Source organism: Macrobrachium rosenbergii, chromosome 53, assembly GCF_040412425.1.
Source record: "Macrobrachium rosenbergii isolate ZJJX-2024 chromosome 53, ASM4041242v1, whole genome shotgun sequence".
Lineage (NCBI taxonomy): Eukaryota > Metazoa > Arthropoda > Malacostraca > Decapoda > Palaemonidae > Macrobrachium > Macrobrachium rosenbergii.
In genome coordinates, this window is record NC_089793.1 from 51,713,206 (window position 1) to 51,733,781 (window position 20,576).

General features: G+C 43.7%; 1 protein-coding gene across 1 annotated transcript; it reads left to right on the forward strand.

The window, feature by feature from the left end:
- Positions 1 to 2,140: 2,140 nt before the first annotated feature.
- LOC136834152 (uncharacterized) lies at positions 2,141 to 3,422 on the forward strand. The gene is made up of 2 exons (XM_067096416.1): positions 2,141 to 3,037; positions 3,348 to 3,422. The coding sequence occupies exons 1-2, from the start codon at positions 2,141 to 2,143 to the stop codon at positions 3,420 to 3,422; spliced, it is 972 nt and encodes a 323-aa protein (XP_066952517.1).
- The last annotated feature ends 17,154 nt before the right edge of the window (positions 3,423 to 20,576 follow it).

Here is a 20,576-nt window from a genome sequence, read left to right on the forward strand (position 1 = left end):
CGCAACACCGCCTCCGGCAGGATGATGCTGGTCAACACAGGGGCCGTTAGATCAATCTTCCCAGCATCTAGAGAGGACCACAAGCGGGAACCGGACCCAGCTGCCTTCCTCACGGCTGCCAACGGGTCCCCCATCCTCTCCTACGGAACTGGGCCCCTGTCGATCTCCATCCTTGGCCAGAGGTACTCCTGGGACTTTGTCATTGCGGACGTTAGGACCCTGCTCCTGGGTGCGGATTTCCTGGCGCACTTCGGGCTGGCAGTTGACATCATCCGGAAACGCCTCCTAGATACAGACTCCTGCCAGTCTTTCCCGTTGGCAACAGGACCCAAGGCGCCCACCATCTGCTCTGCCGGCCCCCACCAGTACTTGCAGCTGCTGAAGGAGTTCCCTTACGTGTTCAGGCCAGAGCTCTGCCAAAAGTCCGGGGCCCCAGCCAAACATGGCATATATCACCACATAAAAACAAAGGGCCCCCTGGCACATGCGAAGTTCTGGAAGCTTCCCCCTTGACGGCTTCAGGAGGCCAAGGACGCATTCGCCGAAATGAAACGGATGGGAATCTGCAAGAAGGCCTCCAGCCTGCGGGCCTCCCCCCTCCACATGGTGCAGAAACCGGATGGTTCCTGGAGACCCTGCGGCGACTACAAGTGACTCAACTTGGCAACGGAACCTGACCATTATCCCCTGCTGAACATGCAGGACCTCATGGCCTCCTTCCACGGGGTCAAAATATTTACTAAGTTGGATCTCTTGAAATCCTATTTTCAGGTACCGGTCACGCCAGGGGATATACCAAAGACTGCCATCATCATGCCTTTTGGGTCCTATGTGTTTGCCTTCTCTACATTTGGCCTGAGGAACGCTGGGGCGACTTTCCAGTGGCTCATGGACAGCATCCTGGGGGACCTAAAGTTCTGCGTCTGCTTCGTAGATGATATCCTTATATATTTTCCAGGTCCCACAAGGAGCACCAGAAACACATCAGGGGAGTCCTACAGTGCCTGCAGGAGAACGGCCTCGTTGTACGTTTCGACAAATGCACCTTCGGCGTGTCCCCAGATGACGTCCGCCCGCTCACATCCAAAGTCGCAGCCGTCACCAGGTTCCCCATCCTCACCTCCGTCAAGGCCGTCCAAGAATTTCTCGGGATGGTGAACTACTACAGGAGGTTCATCCCCGGGATCGCACACACCACGGCCCCTTTGACGGAGACCCTGAAAGGCCGACCAAAATCCTTGTTGTGGGGACCCAGCCAGCAGCAGGCCTTCTCCCTGATGAAGGCCACCCTTGCCGAGGCAACCGCCTTAGCCCACCAGGATCCCAGTGCCCCCCTCCAGCTGACAACAGACGCCAGCAACGTCGCCTGTTGTGCTGTCCTGGAGCAGGTCATCAACGGCGTCCCCCAACCCATCGCCTTCTTCAGCAAGAAGTTCAACCCCACTTAAAGTTCCTCCTGGAGGGTACGCCCTTCACAATCTATATGGGCCACCAACCGCTGGTCCACGCCTTCACCAAGCAAGGGGACGTGTGGTCCTCCAGGCAGCAACGTCATCTCTCGGCCATCGCCGAGTTCACCTGCTCCATCAAGTACCTCCCCGGCAGGAAAAACTCAGTGGCGGATGCCCTCTCCAGGGTCAAGGTGAATGCGGTGCAGCTGGGAATCAACTACGAAGACCTCGCCAGGGAGCAGGCCGCCGACCCAGAGACCCCAGCCTACCGCACAGCCATCACGTCCCTAAAGTAGAGGGACGTGCCCCTCGCCCCCGGGGGCCCAAATCTCCTCTGTGACGTTAGCACCGGTCAGCCCTGCCCCCTAGTGCCAGCCTCCTGCCGCCACCAGGTATTTGACAGCATCCATGGCCTGTCACACCCCTCCGGCAGGACGACGGATAAGCTGCTGTCAGAGAAGTTCGTCTGGCACGGAGTGCAGAAGGACGCGAGGACCTGGGCGAGACAGTGCCTGCATTGCCAAACCAGCAAGGTGGGGCGGCACACCGAATCTGGGGTAGGCGAGTTCCCGCAGCCAGGGCGGCGCTTCGGCCATGTGCACATCGACGTCGTCGGGCCCCTTCCCCCGTCAGGCGGGTCCAGATATCTCCTGATGGTGCTAGATCACTCAACAAGGTGGCCCGAAGCCATGCCAATGCAAGATGCCACTGCCAGCGCCTGCGCCGAGGCCCTGCGCTCCAGCTGGATCAGCCGCTTTGGCGTCCCTGACCACGTCACGACCGACAGGGGCTCCGTCTTCCTGTCTGAACTGTGGTCTGCCCTGGCCCAGCCGCTGGGGACAGCTCATCACACCACCACAGCCTACAACCCAGTCGCCAACGGCTTGGTCGAGCGCTTTCACAGGTACCTGAAGGCGTCCCTTATGGCCCGCTGTACCGCCGAGGACTGGAAGTACCAGCTGCCGTGGGTCCTCCTTGGGTTGAGGACCGCCACCAGGGCCGACGGTGCCCCTTCCGCAGCCAAGAAAATCTACGGTGAGCAACTCGTGGTCCCGGGCGAACTAGTGACAGAGGATCGCCACAACCCATTGGTGCAGAGTCTTCGCGAAATCGTCGGCAAGTTCGCCCCCTACAAGAGAACATATACAGACAAGTCGGCCACCTTCACGCCGCCTGGGCTGGCCTCCACTACCCACGTCTTCGTCAGAGATGACGCCGTCCGCCTGCCACTGACCAGGCCCTGCAGGGGGCCCTTCCGCGTGCTGGAGCGGAACAGCAAGGCATTCCTGCTCACACTCCACGTGAGGAACGATTGGGTGTCAATCGACCGGGTCAAGCCCACCCTCCTGGAGGAGGACACAGTCGTCAGCACACCGCACCCTCCGCCGGTGCAGCCACTGCCGCAACCGGGCCCTCGCAAGAAGCGGAAACGTGGTCGTCCCCGGAAAAGGCCGCCCACACCCACATTCAGCCACCAGCCACCCTCGCACACAGGATGTCCCTCTGTTGTCCTCATGCAGCCGGGGCACCCTTCAATGCCCCAGCAGATACGCCGACTAATCAGACGTTACCTACGTCTTGGGGGGGTGGGAGTATTTGTAAAGCCATGTTGTACAGTCTCTGCTGATCAGGTTGTTTGTAAAGTCCCCGCTAAGCAAGTTTTCTTTGATGATGGCCCATTTTCTTTGTACCTACGATTCGTCACACTTGACGGGCCAGGTCACGTAAAATTCAATTGTTTAAACTGTGTATGTAATTATTTATCTGTCCATCAACTATGTACCGTGTATTTCTTCTTTCGCAGGCATCAAGATTATACTCAACTTTAATTCTGTCTATTGTTACATTGTAAATTGTACTCGTTTGCTGTATTTATTTAATTGTTATCAACCTCAGGTCACCCTTGCTTCCATTGTCTTCCGCAGCTCGACGCCAGTTGGCTGCTATATAAACCGCCTGGACCTTGAATAAAGCAGCAGTTCACTTTTACCTGCTCGTTTCTTTTGCACCTCTTATAATATAGCCCTGTTAAAGCTACGATTTTGTTGCAATCAGAAATTTGGGGATGCAATATATTAACTTTAGGCTCCTGTAAAATCATTCAAGGTCGAATTTCCCTTTTCATATATAATTAAAGTTCTTATTTAAAAAAATCCACTTCATAATTCAAATGTGAAAGGACCAGCACTTTTGCACAAGTGGCTTTACCATTGGTGCCTTCGATAACTTTGATTTTGAGGACAGCTCCTCACTCTCTCAAAAGGCCAGTACGCATGACACTGGTTAAACTATTTTAATAATAATAATAATAATATACTTAAAATACTCCATGCACTTATTAGTAAAAGACTTCAGTTATAACGGCATGCGGTTAATTTACCTTGAAGAGGCTGTACAACAAAGCATTCGTGGGCTTAAATTAGGTGGTGCCATGATACTTAAGGCGATGGCTCAGTGCCATTCTGGGCACCATAAATGCAAGTGTCAGGAGGCATATTTTATAAGTACATGAGATGTATCAGTATGCAGTATTGGCTTAAAGAAATTATGACTGATATGCCGAGATTATTTTCTTTAGCCTATGAAAAATGGTTAGGTTCATTCCTTAGCCCAACGGGCCACAAGGGAAGTCAGAGGGAGCGACTCCTCTGGCAGGAACATCTGCCAACATCTGCAGAAATGGCATCTATGATTTAAAATGTATCATGCTTTTATAGGCACGAAAGGAAGTCATAGGACTTATAATAATGGAAAATCTATCAACTTGCATTCTGCATTGGCAGAGTGGGAGGTAAAGTAAAGTGGGAGCCATTATAAGGCTTCACAAAAGGGGATTCATGAATGGGCAAGGGTGCCAAAATGTTAAATTAAGAGATTTGGTAAAGAAAAAAAATCAAAGAAGTAAAAGAGAATATTACAAGAAGGAATTGAATTACAAAGGTATAAGGAAAATAAAATAGGGGAAGAAACCTGGCATCCTCCTCTGGATAGAGGTGCCAGGGATCTTTGTAGGATAAAGGTGAGGTACTGTGCTAGGTTGGCACTAGTGTGAGGAGAGCTCAAGGCTCTCTTTGGGCTACCTGGAGCTATCTGTGCCTGTGGCCTTTCTTCCATGGAACTCCTTTAGGTTGATGGTTCGCCTTGATAGGGGAATTGGTGGGACCAAGTCTGAGGAAGACATGGAAGGGCCACCTGTTCCGGCTTCTTTGACAGCCGAAGCAGGGGTAGTCCTTTCAAGCTCTACCACTCGTCGTGCAGCTCGTTGAGTTCATCAGTAAGTTGAGATTTGGCAGAATCCTTACTTGTAATCGAGTCTGTGGAGGACTGGGACAGAGAGGAAGAGGTTGTGATGGGCATGAGAGTCTTGCAGGTCACAGGTGAGCTTCTGCTGTGGTTGGAGGAATCCGAAGGGGACCCAAGCATACTTTGGGTTGGCTCTCGTACCGGCACTGGTAGCGGTGCCAAGCCAGGGGTAGGGTCAATCTGGACTGGGATCTCTCGGAGGAGGGTCTAGGGCGTACTCTGGCACTAGCACTAAGGCAGGTTCAGGCACAGGAACCAATTCTGGAATTTCTTGGATGTCTGTGATGGGCAGAACATGGCACTGTCCAGGATCTCTGGAAGGGAAATTCAGGGGGGCGCCTTGGCGCTGGCACTGGGGCAGGGCCTGGCACTCGAATTGAACTGGTTAAAGGCTTTTTGCTCAAAGTGGCTGGAGCTTGGCACTGCTCAGGGCACTCAAGTGGCACTGGCAGCGGGTTGAAGGCAGGTTCGTGAGGCTTATTCATGCCTGATGAATGGCTGGAGGGGTTTGGACCCCTGGATAGTTGTAATTTAGAGGGGGGACTGGAAGTCTTGTCCCAAGAGGAGGTCATAACCTCCAGGAAGGTAAGTAACTACTGCAAGAGTCCAGATTTTAGATCATTGGGGTCTTGTGACCCTCAATTTGATGGTGGGAAGAACCATTCATCCCCTCTAAAACAATACAGTGATGCCTGTCAATGGTGGCCCCATAGGGGACCTTATCTTCCCTTATGAGGGATATTTGCATGCCAGTGTCATCGAATGTGGTGACCTGGTGTGTGGGGTATCTACCTCTAGGAGGTTTCACAGATATAGGCTGAAGGGCCTAAGGTTTTTGGGTTTGTAACTGTCAAAGCAATGGTGGGTGTATTTGATTTATTAGGCATCTCTTGCCCATTGGGCGGAGTGCCCATAAACTTTGCAAGCAAGGCAATAAGTCCAGCTATAATCTTTGCTTGGCACTGTCCCATTGGAGGGAGCAGACCCTTTGCTTTTCATCCACGAGCCAGGCGTGGCTTGTTGGGGTGGTGTCCCATTTGAAGACTTAGAGGAAGTTTTTGGCTGATTCTCAGCCTTCAAGCAGCACTGTTCAGTGGGGTGCCCTGTTCACTTACAATGCCCACACACTGGTTTCTTTTGGTGGGTGTCCATTCTGGAGAGGTTGTTGAGAGATAGTTGTGGCATGTGAGGAGGGATATAGCATTTGTCTGTGGGAACTAAGATGAGGATGATTGGTGTCCCAGGTGTCAGCCCAACGACAGCACTCGACCACTGTCTTGTGCGCCGTATCACATAGATGGGTGAGTGAGAACTGGCAGGGCATAAAATAAAAAGTCCTCGAGCTGGAAGAGTTCGAGGATGTCCTCCACACTAGTGGCTTTGAGAGAGTCTAGCCATTGTTTTAAGGCTTGGGTCTTTTTGAAGATCCACTCAGACCAGGTTTGGCCTGACTCTTTGGGCATATTTCTCCACCTTTTTCTCCAACGGTCAGGAGTTATTTCAAGAACCTTTATGATGGCTTGGCAGGACAAGGGTGAGATTTCCTTGATCCTCTGGTTGGAGAGCATTGAATGCAATGGCACCTTTCCCTTCAAGGTGCTTTCCAGGGTCAGAGACACTTCCTCGGGAGAGGGCTTGTAGGTCTTCAAGACCTTTTCGACATGATCAAGCCAGGCTTCAGGCTCAGCTTCATCCCATTTTCTTATGAGGGAGCCTACACTGCTGAGGGTCCAATGTGGAGAGGGTGTTGGTGTGTTGCGCACGCCTTGGGCTGCCATTGCAAGCTGATGCGCCCTTTCCTTCTCCCTCTCTTCTTTTTCTTTCCTCTTTCTCCTGCCTTTCTGACTCTTCCCGTTTCTCCTGAGCTATTCTTTCCTTCTCCCTTTCCTACATTTCTGCCTCTTCCTGTTTCTCCTGAGCTATTCTTTCTTTCTCCTTCTCCTGTCTCTCAATCTCCCTCTCTTCCTTGGCAGAGTTCAGCCTCTCTCGGACCCAATTCCTCATTGCTTGGCCCATCTTGTCCAAGTCCTTCCCAGCCTCCATGTAGAAATTGAGCTCGTCATTTTGCTGAGTTCTGATTGCCTTAGTCATTTCCAGACGGTGCTGAGAGGGGCGTGGCCCTTGGGAATAACAATAAAGTTTTAGGACATAGGGTAGGAACCAGTGGTGGTGCTACGCACTAGTAAGGGTGCGTTCACACCAAATGCGTCGCGTCGCGTCGCGTCGAGTCACACAAATTCATGGCTCACCGTGAATTGCCAACCCAGTTTAACACTGCTTTCTATGGGCCTTTGAAAGAAACCGTTCACACCGAATGCATCGAGTGACGTCACGTCGCGTCGAGTCAAGTCACAAATAGAGCTGGACCTATTTTTGACGTCAGACATAGTGAGTCTCACGTGCCGATCGGAACCATGCTGGTCGAACTACTGATAAACTTGGCTGGGGAGCGGCCTGCTGTTTATGATTAAAAAGTGACCCCAGACACCATGATCGTGACTTCATTGCCACTTTGTGGAAAGAAGTTGCTGCTGCAATGTCATGCACAGGTAAAAGTCAAAAATTTTATTCACTTTAAACCATTTATTATGATTTGAGCAATACATTTTGATTGTATATTACTATGGACTATCGGCTAACCTAAATTAGTCACTCAAAATGGCCTAAATTATCAATATCCACTTTTCTTTCCACAAGCCTATCATTTATAATAATCATGTAATCTGTTATGTTAGGTAGGTTTTCCACTTTTCATGTAGTCTAAAAACCTGATATTAAAGGTTTTTTTTCACACGGTTTAAACCTCAAAAGTATATGTGGAGCTCTCCCCCAAAATTACCTGGTAATGAAATACTCGAAGTTTCAATGTTTTCTTTTAACCTTGGAAAAATAACTTCGTTGATCTCGCTCTCTCTCTCTCTCTCGTATACCTAGTGTATTTCAACATGAATATAAGTATATATATATATATATATATATATATATATATATATATATATATATATATATATATATATATATATATAATTCTATATATATATATATATATATATATATGATATTATATATAAGAATAGCTCTTGGCTATATGAATGCATCTCTCTCTCTCTCTCTCTCTCTCTCTCTCTCTCTCTCTCTCTCTTTCAACATGGAGCAAGTATATATATATATGTATTTCAACATATAGCATATATATATATATATATATATATATATATATATATATATATATATATATATATATATATATATATATATATATACATATAATATTATTTCTCTTGATGTCTCGGCTAATTCATTTAGAATTGTATCTTTTAGTTATCTTGTAAAATTCAATAAAAATAAAACTTACCTTAGAAAAATGGCCATTTTTTCCTGAGTTCCAACTGCCCACCTGCAGTTAGTATTGCTTTTCTTAATGGAATGTCCTATTAGCTCCACCAGCTTCTTGAAATTTTCATTTGTCATCCTAAAAAAGTTGCAGAATTTTCCTGGATGATTTACAAGGTCAGGGAATAAATGGTTGAAATTGCCAAATTGTGGCCTCTTGGTGTTCAAATGATGCATCCAGATTCTAGGCTTACTTTTTTTAACGTCTGCGACGCCAAAGCCACACCAAGGCATTAATTTCACCAAGAGAATATGTACCCATTCTCATAAAAGCTACTGTGCCACTGTCGCAGAAATAAGATGCAAATGAGTACAGACTTGACTTAAGTTGACGCATTTGGTGTGAACAGGGTTTAGTCAAAATGACTTGCATGAAATGAATTTGACGTGACTCGACTCGACGCGACGCATTTGGTGTGAACGCACCCTGAGAGTGCCTTGTTGTTACTGGCATTCAGTCTAATTTTGACCCGAGTGACTGAGGTACGTTTGGAACGTATGACTGTAACTGTTCTGTGGAACTTAGGATTGTGCTGAAAGGTGGTAGTTCAGTATGTCTGAAAAGAGACTCAAAAATGTTGTTCATGAATGGATTCAATATGTCTGAACAGACTCAAAGTTGTTCATAATGAACAGGTTCAAAAAAGACTCAAGCTAGTTCGAATGAACGGATTCACTATGTCTTTTTTTTTAAAAAGACTCAAGGTTGTTTGAATAAACAGGATCAATATGTCCAGAAAAGACTCAAGGTGGTTTGAATGAACGGATTCAATATGTCTGGAAAGGCTCAAGGTTGTATGCATATAAGGGACCTAATGACGAGACAATCACAAATAAGGAAGCAGTTAAAGACCTTGGTGTGATGCTGAATAGGAATATGCCATTCAATGATCAAATGGCAATACTATTGGCAAAATGCAAAGCAAAGATGGAAATGTTGTTCCGACACTTCAAAACAAGAAAAGCCGAACACATGATTATGCTGTATAAAACGTATGTACGTAGTCCACTAGAATATTGACATATGATATGGTACCCACACTAGCAAAAGCATATTGCACAAATAGAGAGTGTACAAAGGTCATTTACGGCTAGAATAGAAGAAGTTAAGGGCCTAGACTACTGGGAAAGACTACAGTTCTTAAAATTATATAGTCTCGAAAGGAGAAGAGAACGCTACACAATAATACAGGCATGGAAACAGATAGAAGGAATTACCAAAAACATCATGGAGCTAAAAATATCAGAAAGAGCAAGCAGAGGTAGATTGATAGTGCCCAAAACTATACCAGGAAAACTAAGGAAAGCACACAGGCCATTAATCCACTACGCACCAGCATCAATAATGCAGCGATTATTCAGTGCATTACCAGCTCATCTGAGGAACATATCAGGAGTGAGCGTAGATGTGTTTAAGAATAAGCTCGACAAATATCTAAGCTGCATCCCAGACCATCCAAGATTGGAAGATGCAAAATATACCGGAAGATGCATTAGCAATTCTCTGGTAGACATCAAAGGTGCCTCACACTGAGGGACCTGGGGCAACCCGAACGAACTGTAAGGTCTGTCAGGTAAGGTTAAGGTCCCCTCTACCAACTTTTTGTTTCTAAGTATTTTATTCCTAATGGCGTTTTTGTAACTGGCTATCAATTTGAAATCATCTAGCTTCCTGACGATGGGTGTAATAGTGCTGTTGTCCGGGACTGTAATTATTTTCTTCCCTTTCAAATGCTCCTTTTCTATCTCTTCCCTCTCCCCAAAATAGTTTTTTCTTGTCTTAATGTGTGCCGTTCCCACCAATACTTAGGGTATCCTAATCTCCTAAAACTCTCTCTCAGGTGTTCCAGCTCTTCATCCAAGAATTCGGGACTGCAAATCCTATAAGCCCTAATGGCCAACCCTGTCATTGCTCCCAATTTAATTTCTTTCTTACTACTGGAGAACATGTGTATGTATGAACTGGTGTGTGTCTTCTTCCTGTTTACCTTAATTTTAAACCTTCCCCTTCCCTCTTCACCAGTACGTCCAAGAAAGGAATTTCTCCCTCCTCCTCTTCTTCTATTGTGAACTTGATTTGTTCATTTAGTTTATTTATGTTTTCTAGGAATTTGTGTAATTCTTCCTTTTCTCCCTTATAAATAATCAGGATGTCAACCACGCATTTTACACATTTGATGATGTTTAAGTTCCCTTTATTTAATTTACCCACCTCTTCCGTTTCAAACCATTCCATAAAAATGTTAGCCAAAATCGGCGAAAGACTCCAACCCATAACCACGCCATTGTTTTGGGTGTAATGGTTTTCGCTCCACTTGAACTCATTTGACGCTGAGCGCCGCTGACAGCACTTTCATCGAAACGCCATGATCTAAGTCACACGTGTAAACCCCCTTCCTCCACATTCTTTTTTATTACTTCCATCGTTTTCTCGACAAAACTAAAAGAAAAGAATTAGAATATAGAGTAAAACCAGGGGAAAGCCCAGAGACCCATATATTTACGGTAGTCTGAAGATATATAAGGAAGGGTGCCCGCTTAGAATGATCGCGGCATCGACGAGGCGCCGCAGAGGTTGGTGCAGAAATTTCTTTCCAACGCAATGGGAAGATGGGTGGGCTTAGTATCTCAGGGCATCTAAAACATAACATGAACCTTATACATGGATGATCTAAAATCAACGTAAAAGATTGTAAGTTTGCAAGTTTACATGTAACTTCCCTGTTTACCAACGTACCAGGCAAGACAACGATGGAAGTAATAAAAAAAGAATATAGAAGGGGCTTACACATGTGACTGAGATCATGACGTTTTGATGAAATTGTTGTCAGCGGCGCTCAGCGTCAATGAGTTTAAGTGGGGCGAAAGCCATTACATACAAAAAAATGGCGTGGTTATGGTTATGGGGTCTTTCGCCAATTTTGGCTAACATTTTTATGGAATGGTTTGAAACGGAAGAGGTGGGTCAATTAAATAAAGGGAACTTAAACATCATCAAATGTGTAAAATACGTGGATGACATCTTGATTATTTATAAGGGAGAAAGGGAAGAATTACACAAATTCCTAGAAAACATAAACAAACTAAATGAATAAATCAAGTACACAATAGAAGAAGAGGAGGGAGAAATTCCTTTCTTGGACGTACTGGTAGAGAGGGAAGGGGAAAGTTTAAAATTTCAGGTACACGGGAAGAAGACACACACTAATTCATACATACATATGTTCCCCAGTCATAGGAAAGAAATAAAAATGGGAGTAATGACAGGGTTGGCCATTAGGGCTGATAGGATTTGCAGTCCCCAATTCTTGGATGAAGAGCTGGAATGCCTAAGGGAGAGTTTTAGATTAGTATACCCTAAGTATTGGTGGGAACGGCACACATTAAGGCAAGAAAAAACTATTTTGGGGAGAGAGAAGGGTTAGAAAAGGGTTTGAAGGGAAGAAAATAATTACAGTCCCGGACAACAACACTATTACACCCATCATCAGGAAGCTAGATAATTTCAAATTGGTAGGCAGTTACAAAAACACCACCAGGAATAAAATACTTAGAAACAAAAACTTGGTAGAGGGGAAGAGGTAAGGGGGTGTATAATGGCAGCTTGTCTAGACTGTGAGGAGTTTTACTTTAGCGACAGTGGCAAATCCTGCAAAGAACGAAGCAAGCAACATAGACAAAACATAAGGTATTATAATCAGACGTCGGCAGTCGCCAAGCACTGTTGGGAAAAAGACCATAAAATGGATTGGGAAAATATGAATTTTTTGTACATAAACACACATACAAAAAGGCCAGACTGATTGTAGAGAATGTCTTCACACATTGCACTAACAATGTAATATCAGGCAACATTGGAAGCCGATTTGAGGACAGCCTATCAAGAAGAATCATATACTCTACAATAGACAAGAAATGTATAAACACAAGAAACCACGTGGAAAATGAACACCTGGAAAGGCTGGCAGAGAAAGGCCAAGGTCACAAGGGCCGGGCCACCCTGGAGAAGAACGGTAATAACAGGAACAAGGACTTTAATCCAGTTCCCTACACAGATATAAATACAGCTGGACTACGCGTCCAGCCATTCTACGGATACTTGACAATGAGGACTGTTAGTCCTGGAAAGCTTGTAATTCTTTTAATAAATAAGTCTGCAAGATACCATCCAGTTTCAATGAGGTCCTGTTGTCATATATTATATAATATATATATATATATATATATATATATATATATATATATATATATATATATATATATATATATATATATATATATATATATATATATATATATATATATATAAGCTAATATGTATATGTATATTGTTACTGGGCCAAACGTGGCTGATTCAGAAATTTACCTCTGTTCCACACGTGAATGCCTATAAACCCTTGCCAAATGTTGTCTGGGAGTCAGTCAGAAACATAAAACATAAGAGAATACAGAGAATGGGAATACAGGACTACTAGATAATTTTACATCAAGTTACATCAAGTTAAAAATATGCTTATTGAACAATTAATAAATTTACCAACAAATAATAATAATATGTATAGCTCAGAAAACGGAATAAACCATAACCATGGAGAAACATGCTGGTAAATAATTTTAGAGGTGAATATGCAATTAATAAATTTAATGGTGCTGTAAGAATTAACTGGAATTAACCATGTCCCATCGCAACAGTGCTGTAAAGGTGGAATTCCAAGTGCGATCATGAGATTTGTCCTATGTCACACGTGATGAAGGCATCCATCTGAAAGAGAGACGTGTCGAATTAACTATAGGACTAGCATGAATTAAGGTCCTAACGATATACCATCGAGCTATCCTAATTCACTGCGATATCACGCTGGAATGTTTAAAGATTGCTCTAACCACTCAGGCGGGCACAGGATGGCGGCACAGCTGGTCAAAAGATTCTTTACTATTTGTTTTCCTAATCTGGAACTTGACTAAGCTTGCAAACGGTGAGTGGCTTTGGCGTAGAAAAGTTGTAATGGGGTCCAAGGTGGGACATATGGTGACAAAGGGAGGGGAGGTACATGCAGGAGATGACGGGGAGTATTTGAGAAGCTTTCTTGATAAAGGTAAGGAAAATAGATTATAGCCAAAATAAAATGTGCCACCAAATTCCCTTGTATGATTTAGACTTACCTTGGGTATCCAAAATTATCGCTCCTTTATGAGTTGGGGTTCCAGAATTGGTGTTCATGTGGCATGAGGCAAATGGCAGCCTCTGTGAAACAGAGTGGGAATTTCCATCCGCTTGAGATGGCTCCTAACAGCAGAATAGCCCAATCTCCTGGCCCATGCTTCTCTGAACCAGCCCAGGGTCGCCTCAGGACCACTTTCACAAGATAGGGCCGGCTGCGCACATCGTTCTCATAAGCCTACAATGCACAGAGATCTCAGCAGCAGAGAGAATGGATAAAAGGAGGGGTTACTGAGAGAGAGTTATGCTGAGTTGGACGCCATTACATTCCCATTGCACTGGTCAGCCATCTTACATGGATTTGATCACTAGGTTAAGCCCAGTGGCCCGGATTTGATCACTAGGTTAAGCCCAGTGGCCCGTAAGAATATATAGTCAGCGTCACTTGATATTGCAATGGTTGCTTTTGCTGTTGGTACCCAACAATATCAAGTGTCACAAATCAGAATGAGCAGTCTAAAGGTCATCGATAAATTTCCCGAGGGAAAATGCCAAATGGTAACTTAGCCACATGCCAGATTCTTCCTCTCATGAATCTGAATATTCAATCTGTACCCTTTCCACACGTGTCTTTGGAGATTATCATCCGAGTGTCACGTGAGTGATTTCATCTTTTTTTTTTTTTCATTTGCATTTTGCTTTATTGCATCACATACAATTATATCCAAGGTGCGTACGTCAGATGACGACATAGTGAGGGTAATAGAGTGTCACAAAGTCGGTTTAAAGACCAAAGAAATTAGTGAGAGGACTGGTGTGGAGCCATGCACAATCCAGAACCTTGTGAAAAAGTTTAGGGAGGAGGGGGGGTTGTGGTACCCTCTCATAGCCATGGTGGGGGAATGCTGGAGAAGATATCTAAACACACTTTGAACATTATTCGGAGGCAGGTGGAGGCTAATCTGACCCTTATGGCTGAGGAGCTTAAGGAGAAGAATCCAAATCTCCTGACAGACATCTCTGTGAGGACGATTCAGTGAAACCTTCAGAAGAGGTTGGGCTACAGGAAAGTCGCTGTGCGCCACAAGCCGTTGATAACACCCGCAAAGAAAGAAAAGGGTTCATTTTGCACTTAAATATCAGGACTGGAATACTGAAAAATGGCCTAGGGTGTTATGGTCTGACGAGACTACATTTTGTGTGAGTGGTGAGCGGGGTAAGGTTTGGTGCACACAGAAGTCTGACCCCTTAGATCCCAAGAGGGTTCAGCATACTGATAAGTTCCCCCAGTACTTAATGGTATGGGGTTGTTTTGGGTACAGTGGCTTGGGGGCGTTGGTTGTGTTGCCTAGAAACGAAACAGTCACCAAGGAGGTGTATTACATGTTGTTAAACAATGTACTTGAGTCCTCGTTTGAGAAAACGGGAACCAATATATTTCAACAGGACTGCGCGCCTTGCCACACCACTCAGTTGATAAAAAAACTGGTTCAGTGATTGTGGTATTGAATACATCCCCGATTGGCCAGGCAAGTCTCCAGATATATCACCCATAGAGAACCTTTGGGTGATAATTCAAACTAAGTTGAGGACCGTGGACACGTCTACAGTCAAGAAATTAGAGTCAGAGCTGCGCAAGGCCAGGGAGTTGCTGGATGTGTCTAACCTACAAAACTTAGATAATTATTTTTTGTTTTATTTCATTATTATTTTCACTGTATTCATTTTCTTACTGACTGTATGTTGCAAAAACAACCATACAATATCAAGTGATGCTGACTATATTGTATAGTATTTAATTTAAGTACCTGCGCTGTGGAATAAATCATTATGGCTTTCAGGATGCAAGCAAGAGCAACTTTTAAAACAGTATTATAGTATATATACACTATATAATAAGGAGAGAGAAATAGAGAAAGAGAGAGATACAAATAAATTCCCTATCAACTGCAAAAGTAACATTCACATGAACAAACATCTATCTACATCTCTGAATTATTCCCAGAAGAAATTCTTCCTTTTTTATAGGATTATGAGAATTACCATTGCACACACTTTTCCTAACTGTCTCGTGGAATTTCCCTTGGGAACCCTTGGAAGTATTTCACTTAGGAACTAGCCTTCTGGAGACTTGGCTTGCCCTTGAGCGGTGTCTTGATTGCGAGAGATCCAGCTTTGGAGGGGGAGCAGTTTGCCTTGCAGTGCCCTCTCTCTCTCTCCCTCTGAATCCTGTTTATTCATTATTTGTAAAATATTGTTCCTCTTCACGCTTAAGCCTTTGCTTTCATAGGTTTTGGGGAAAATTTTTTTTTCTCTCTCTCTCTCTCTCTCTCTCTTTACACATTCCCTGGGCCGCCCACCTAGAGCCTAGACAATTGCATGTGGGTAGAAGCTTCAGAGAGAGAGAGAGAGAGAGAGAGAGAGAGAGAGAGAGAGAGAGAGAGAGAGAGAGAGAGAGAAATTTTGAATAGGTACGGATCATGGTTACCTATATAAGCTTAGGCATAAACTACGAATATTACCTTGAATACAATTGGACACGAATCAGCTTATCCTGTACTGATGCTTATATTTTCTACACACACACACACACACACACACACACACACACACACACACACACACACACACACACACACACACACACATACTCACATGCATTTTCAGACGAGCAGTTTGGAATGGAATGGCCTGTTCACAAAATTGGTAGTAGTTTTGTGCTACAGAAAAACTTCCCATTGATGAAGGTATGTTTTCTGAATTAGGAAACGAAATTACACTCTAAAATTCAATACAGAGGACACATTAGTCGCGAACAAACCAAAATACACTAAAATTAGCAGGAAAAAAATAATGTTCACTTCCCTTCATGTTTCACATTTGAACCTTTTTCTCAGACATATCAGTAAGTCAAACACATATACATAAATCACAATAACCTTTATCTACATATCTAATGAGTCAATAGCGGGTATGACCTCCGCGAGCAGTAATAACGCCCACCAGGCGACGTGGCATGCTGTCCACCTGCTGTGCAAGGTTCTGAGCAGGTATCCTGTCCATACTTCCAAGAGAGCCTGACCTGATTCTTTAAGGGTGGATGGTTGCAGGTTGTCCATTTGTCTAATTACACGGCCCACTTGATCCCATAAATGTTCTATGGCAGGGGTTCCAAACCTTTTTAAGATGATAAGCACCCACCTGTTGTCTGGATAGTAAGTGAAAGATTTAGTCTTCGTTTATTTAAAGGTAACAAAAATGTTCAATTACTTGCACTGAAGATTCAAAAGTGAACTTTGACTGCTTGGATGTTTATTCAGAGTTGCTGACATTCACCAAACAGGCATATTTTACATAACTGTCATAGATGATATAGTACTTTAGCAGCACACAATGATTCACAAAAAAAAAAAAAATTAAGTATACCTTAGCTTTACCAGACCACTGAGCTGATTAACAGCTCTCCTAGAGATGGCTGGCCCGAAGGATTAGACTTATTTTACGTGGCTAAGAACCAATGGGTTACTTAGCAACGGGACCTACAGCTTATTGTGGAATCCGAACCACATTATAGCGAGAAATGAATTTCTGTCACCAGAAATAAATTCCTCTAACTCTTCATCAGCTGGCTGGGGAATTGAACTCCGGCCCATCGAGTGACAGTCCGCAGCTCTACCGACTCACCCAACGAAGAGCTACAATGATTCACAGGTAATATGTTTACCTCTTAAGTCAGATTACATTAATATCTAAAAATGTAACAAACTGAGTTTTATTTCAATAACAAACTAAAATATACATTTGCTTTTTATCAGTTACTGTATATTCCTCATTACATTAATCATGTTGTGATATATGTGGAAAACTACAAAGAAAAAAAGAGAAAAAATAAAATTCATAGGAAGCATTATTTCCTGAATAATGATACACAAGCTAATTATTTCAAATCTTTGACGTTAGAAACAAATAACAGTAAAACAAGTCCACCTCTCTGCTAGTTTGTGGATTCAATGAGAACTCTGATGCTGAACTGCTTCAGTGCTCACGAGCACGATTTTAACAACTTTGAAAGAGCACTGCCAGACCATCAGAGAGCACAGAGGTGCTTGAGAGCACCAGGTTAGCAACCCCTGTTCTATGGGGTTGAGATCTGGGCTCGGTGCAGGCTGCCTCAAGACGTTCACATCCTGTCCTTCAAGGTAAGTACCAGGCCAGTAACAGAACAGTGAATTGCAGATTGGTAGCGATGGGTTACAGAGCCCATAGATGTGCTTTTAGGCCAAAGCTCACCCCAGACATAAAAGAGACCATCTGGCTTGGGGCCCGTCAACAGTGGAATCTGACTGTACAACACTGGCACCATGTGGCTTTTGAAGATGAGTCCAGATTTCTGCTGTTTCTGGTAGATTCAGCCTCATGTATGCAGATCTTGGAGAAGTCTCAGGGACGGTGTGCCTTCAAGCTCGAATTGTTGGGGTGGTGGATCTGTCCCGTGTGGACTTGCCATTGAGGCCCTGCCCATGGAAAGAGTCAGCTCGTCATCCTGGATCAGGAAACCTGACAGGTGACGTGGAAGCAGCCAGTTGCTGGGAGGACCTTCTTCCATGGGCTCGTCAAAGGTTTGCCAATAATTTCCAATATCAAGGCTAAATGGCCTGCCCAGGAGAGCACGTGTGGTGACCCTCACCTTGAAGGAGAGGCCCGTCCCAGGCCCGCTTGCACTGAGCCTGGATCTCAAACCCCTCCATTTATGGGAAACTGGGCTGTGAATTAGGCATTGGGTAACCAGCCATCTACCCTTAAGGGTTCCTTCAGGACGCTCTCTTAGACTTTCATTTTCAGGATTGATTCCTTCGAAGCTGGTGGACAGTTTGCCACACTTCTTGTTTATTTCTCCTGGTGTGGTCAGAGCTCACTCCTGACTCATGATGATGTAAATGAAGGTTACGCAATTTATGTACTTTTTGACTTGCTGGTTTGTCTGAATAAAGACAAATGTGAATCTTGAAAGGCGTCAAGACGATTCGAGTAATTTCCGAGTTTGCTTCTGGAGACTCCGAAGTTGAAGTTCTACTGAGATACAGCGCTGGGGGCATACGCGAATGGCTCTTCTCTCTCGCCCTTCCAGGAGCTGGAGACCGAAGGATTCCGAAACACTTCCAAGGAACACTCAGAAGATTTTAAACCATTTCAGCATCGCGTCAACCATTCCTTTGTTTTCCTTTCCTGACATAGTTTAGTTGCTTGTCTAGGGTACGTCGGCGATATGTCATTATTTTCATATGTATACAATTGTTCACTATCTATATTTGGTAACCTTCTACCTTCTTTTACACGGTTTTCGAATGAATACAATCCTGTTTCTGAAGACGATTAGAAGGATCTTGGAGCCCGTCCCTGGAGACTGAGGTTAGGCACATGCGCGAATGGCGCTTCTCCCGATCCTCCAGGAATTGAAGACGGACGGATTTCACCGATCTGTTGATCCAAATGGTAATTCTGCTCTCTCTCTCTCTCTCTCTCTCTCTCTCTCTCTCTCTCTCTCTCTCTCTCTCTCTCTATAGAAAAATAATTTAAGATGTGTGATGAATGAATGTTAAACTGAATATTCAATATCCATTCACGGAATAATTAGATAAGGTTTCGAATAAAAACAGTAAATAATTAATATTAATATTGAAAGAAAAATTAAATATTTAACATTATTAAAAAATTCGAAAAAATGCTAAATTATGTACACAAGTTCGTTTTAGATTTCAATATCTGCGGTAAAGAATTATTGCTGTATGCACTCGGAAGAGGTTTGCCGTCGATGCCTTGATTGAAAATATATACTGTGCGGTACTGGATGCGATTAACCTCTCCTCCAATACGAACACAAACAATCTGAGAATAAACACCATTTGTCAAAAACGAGCAGAGTATTGAAACGGAATAGAGCACTTTAATGAGACGAGTAGATCACTGAATCAATTAAGTCTAAATGAATATGCAAGAAAATGAATAAATGAATTTTAACTTGTAATTTAAGAAAAGTAACCTTGCCTCACCTAATGCTTTTGAAGTGGAGGCACGGCGATGAAGGTGAGTAATCCTTCCGCTGTTGTAAGTGATCCTTTGTAAGTAATCCTTTGGCAGATGTAGGTAAATATTCACTGCAATCTAATGGTAAGTGGTAGAGTCATGAGCCGGCAGAAGATAATATGGCGATGACGTCCAGCTTATGTGTGTCGGTTAAAAGGTGAGTCACTCCATGGATGATGAGTACCTGACCGGAGGTAAGATGTGTTACCTCGTTTAATGGCTGCTTCAGTACTGACTTCTCCTCTCCGAAAAGAACAGTGAAGTAAATAACAGTAGATCACTCCTGGAGCGGAAATATGTAAACAGGCAGCATCAAAATGTTCAGTAGTTTAACTGCATTTTAAAGAGCAGTAAAGGCTTGGCAAGGTATTTAAACTAATATAATTATTATTTTAACATTAAATAATTATTATTACTTTAAATTTAAAGAACCATTATTTAAATAAGCAATCAATATCAAAGCAATAAAGTAATCAGCATTTGATTCAGAAACCTAAACGATATCAATTACTTAAAAATAGGTAATTTCCCAGTTTAAATGAAAACAAAAATATTAGTAAATAAATAAATAAATATATACAAAGAATTAGAAAAAGTGTTATCACTATTTTCTAACACCTCTCTCTCTCTCTCGTGAATGTTCTCGAAAGCCTCTGTTCCATGGCCATCCTCTTCTCTTGATTCCTCTCCGTGCTTGTCGCGAGTGAAGAACTTAGTTGCAAATGTGACAGTATTCAAAACATCGCCGCTTTATAAATCTCCCGAGACTGCAACGTCGACTCCACACTGCTCCGCGAGTGGGCCATATTTCATGAGCACATTTTCACGAGTTCACTGAATTAATTTGTAAACTCTTTGCCTTGTTTTTGATAGGATTTTTCGAATAAACAACAACACTCTGTCTCTGAAGACGACTCGAATGAACGCAGATTTCGTTTCAGGAGACTGAAATTTGAGTTTTACCGAGCTATAGCGGCGTCGGCGCATGCGCGAATGACATTATTCTCGTCCTTCAAGGAGCTGGAGGCTGAAGGATACCGAGAAGTCTTTAGGGGAAAAGTCCAAGCTGTACAGTTAGAGCATTCCAGCATCGCCTTTAAAGTCAAGTATTATAAAAGTTTCATTCATTACCGAACTAAACCACAACGTCAGTTAAACTAACTTTCTCTTAAAGCATTATCGGC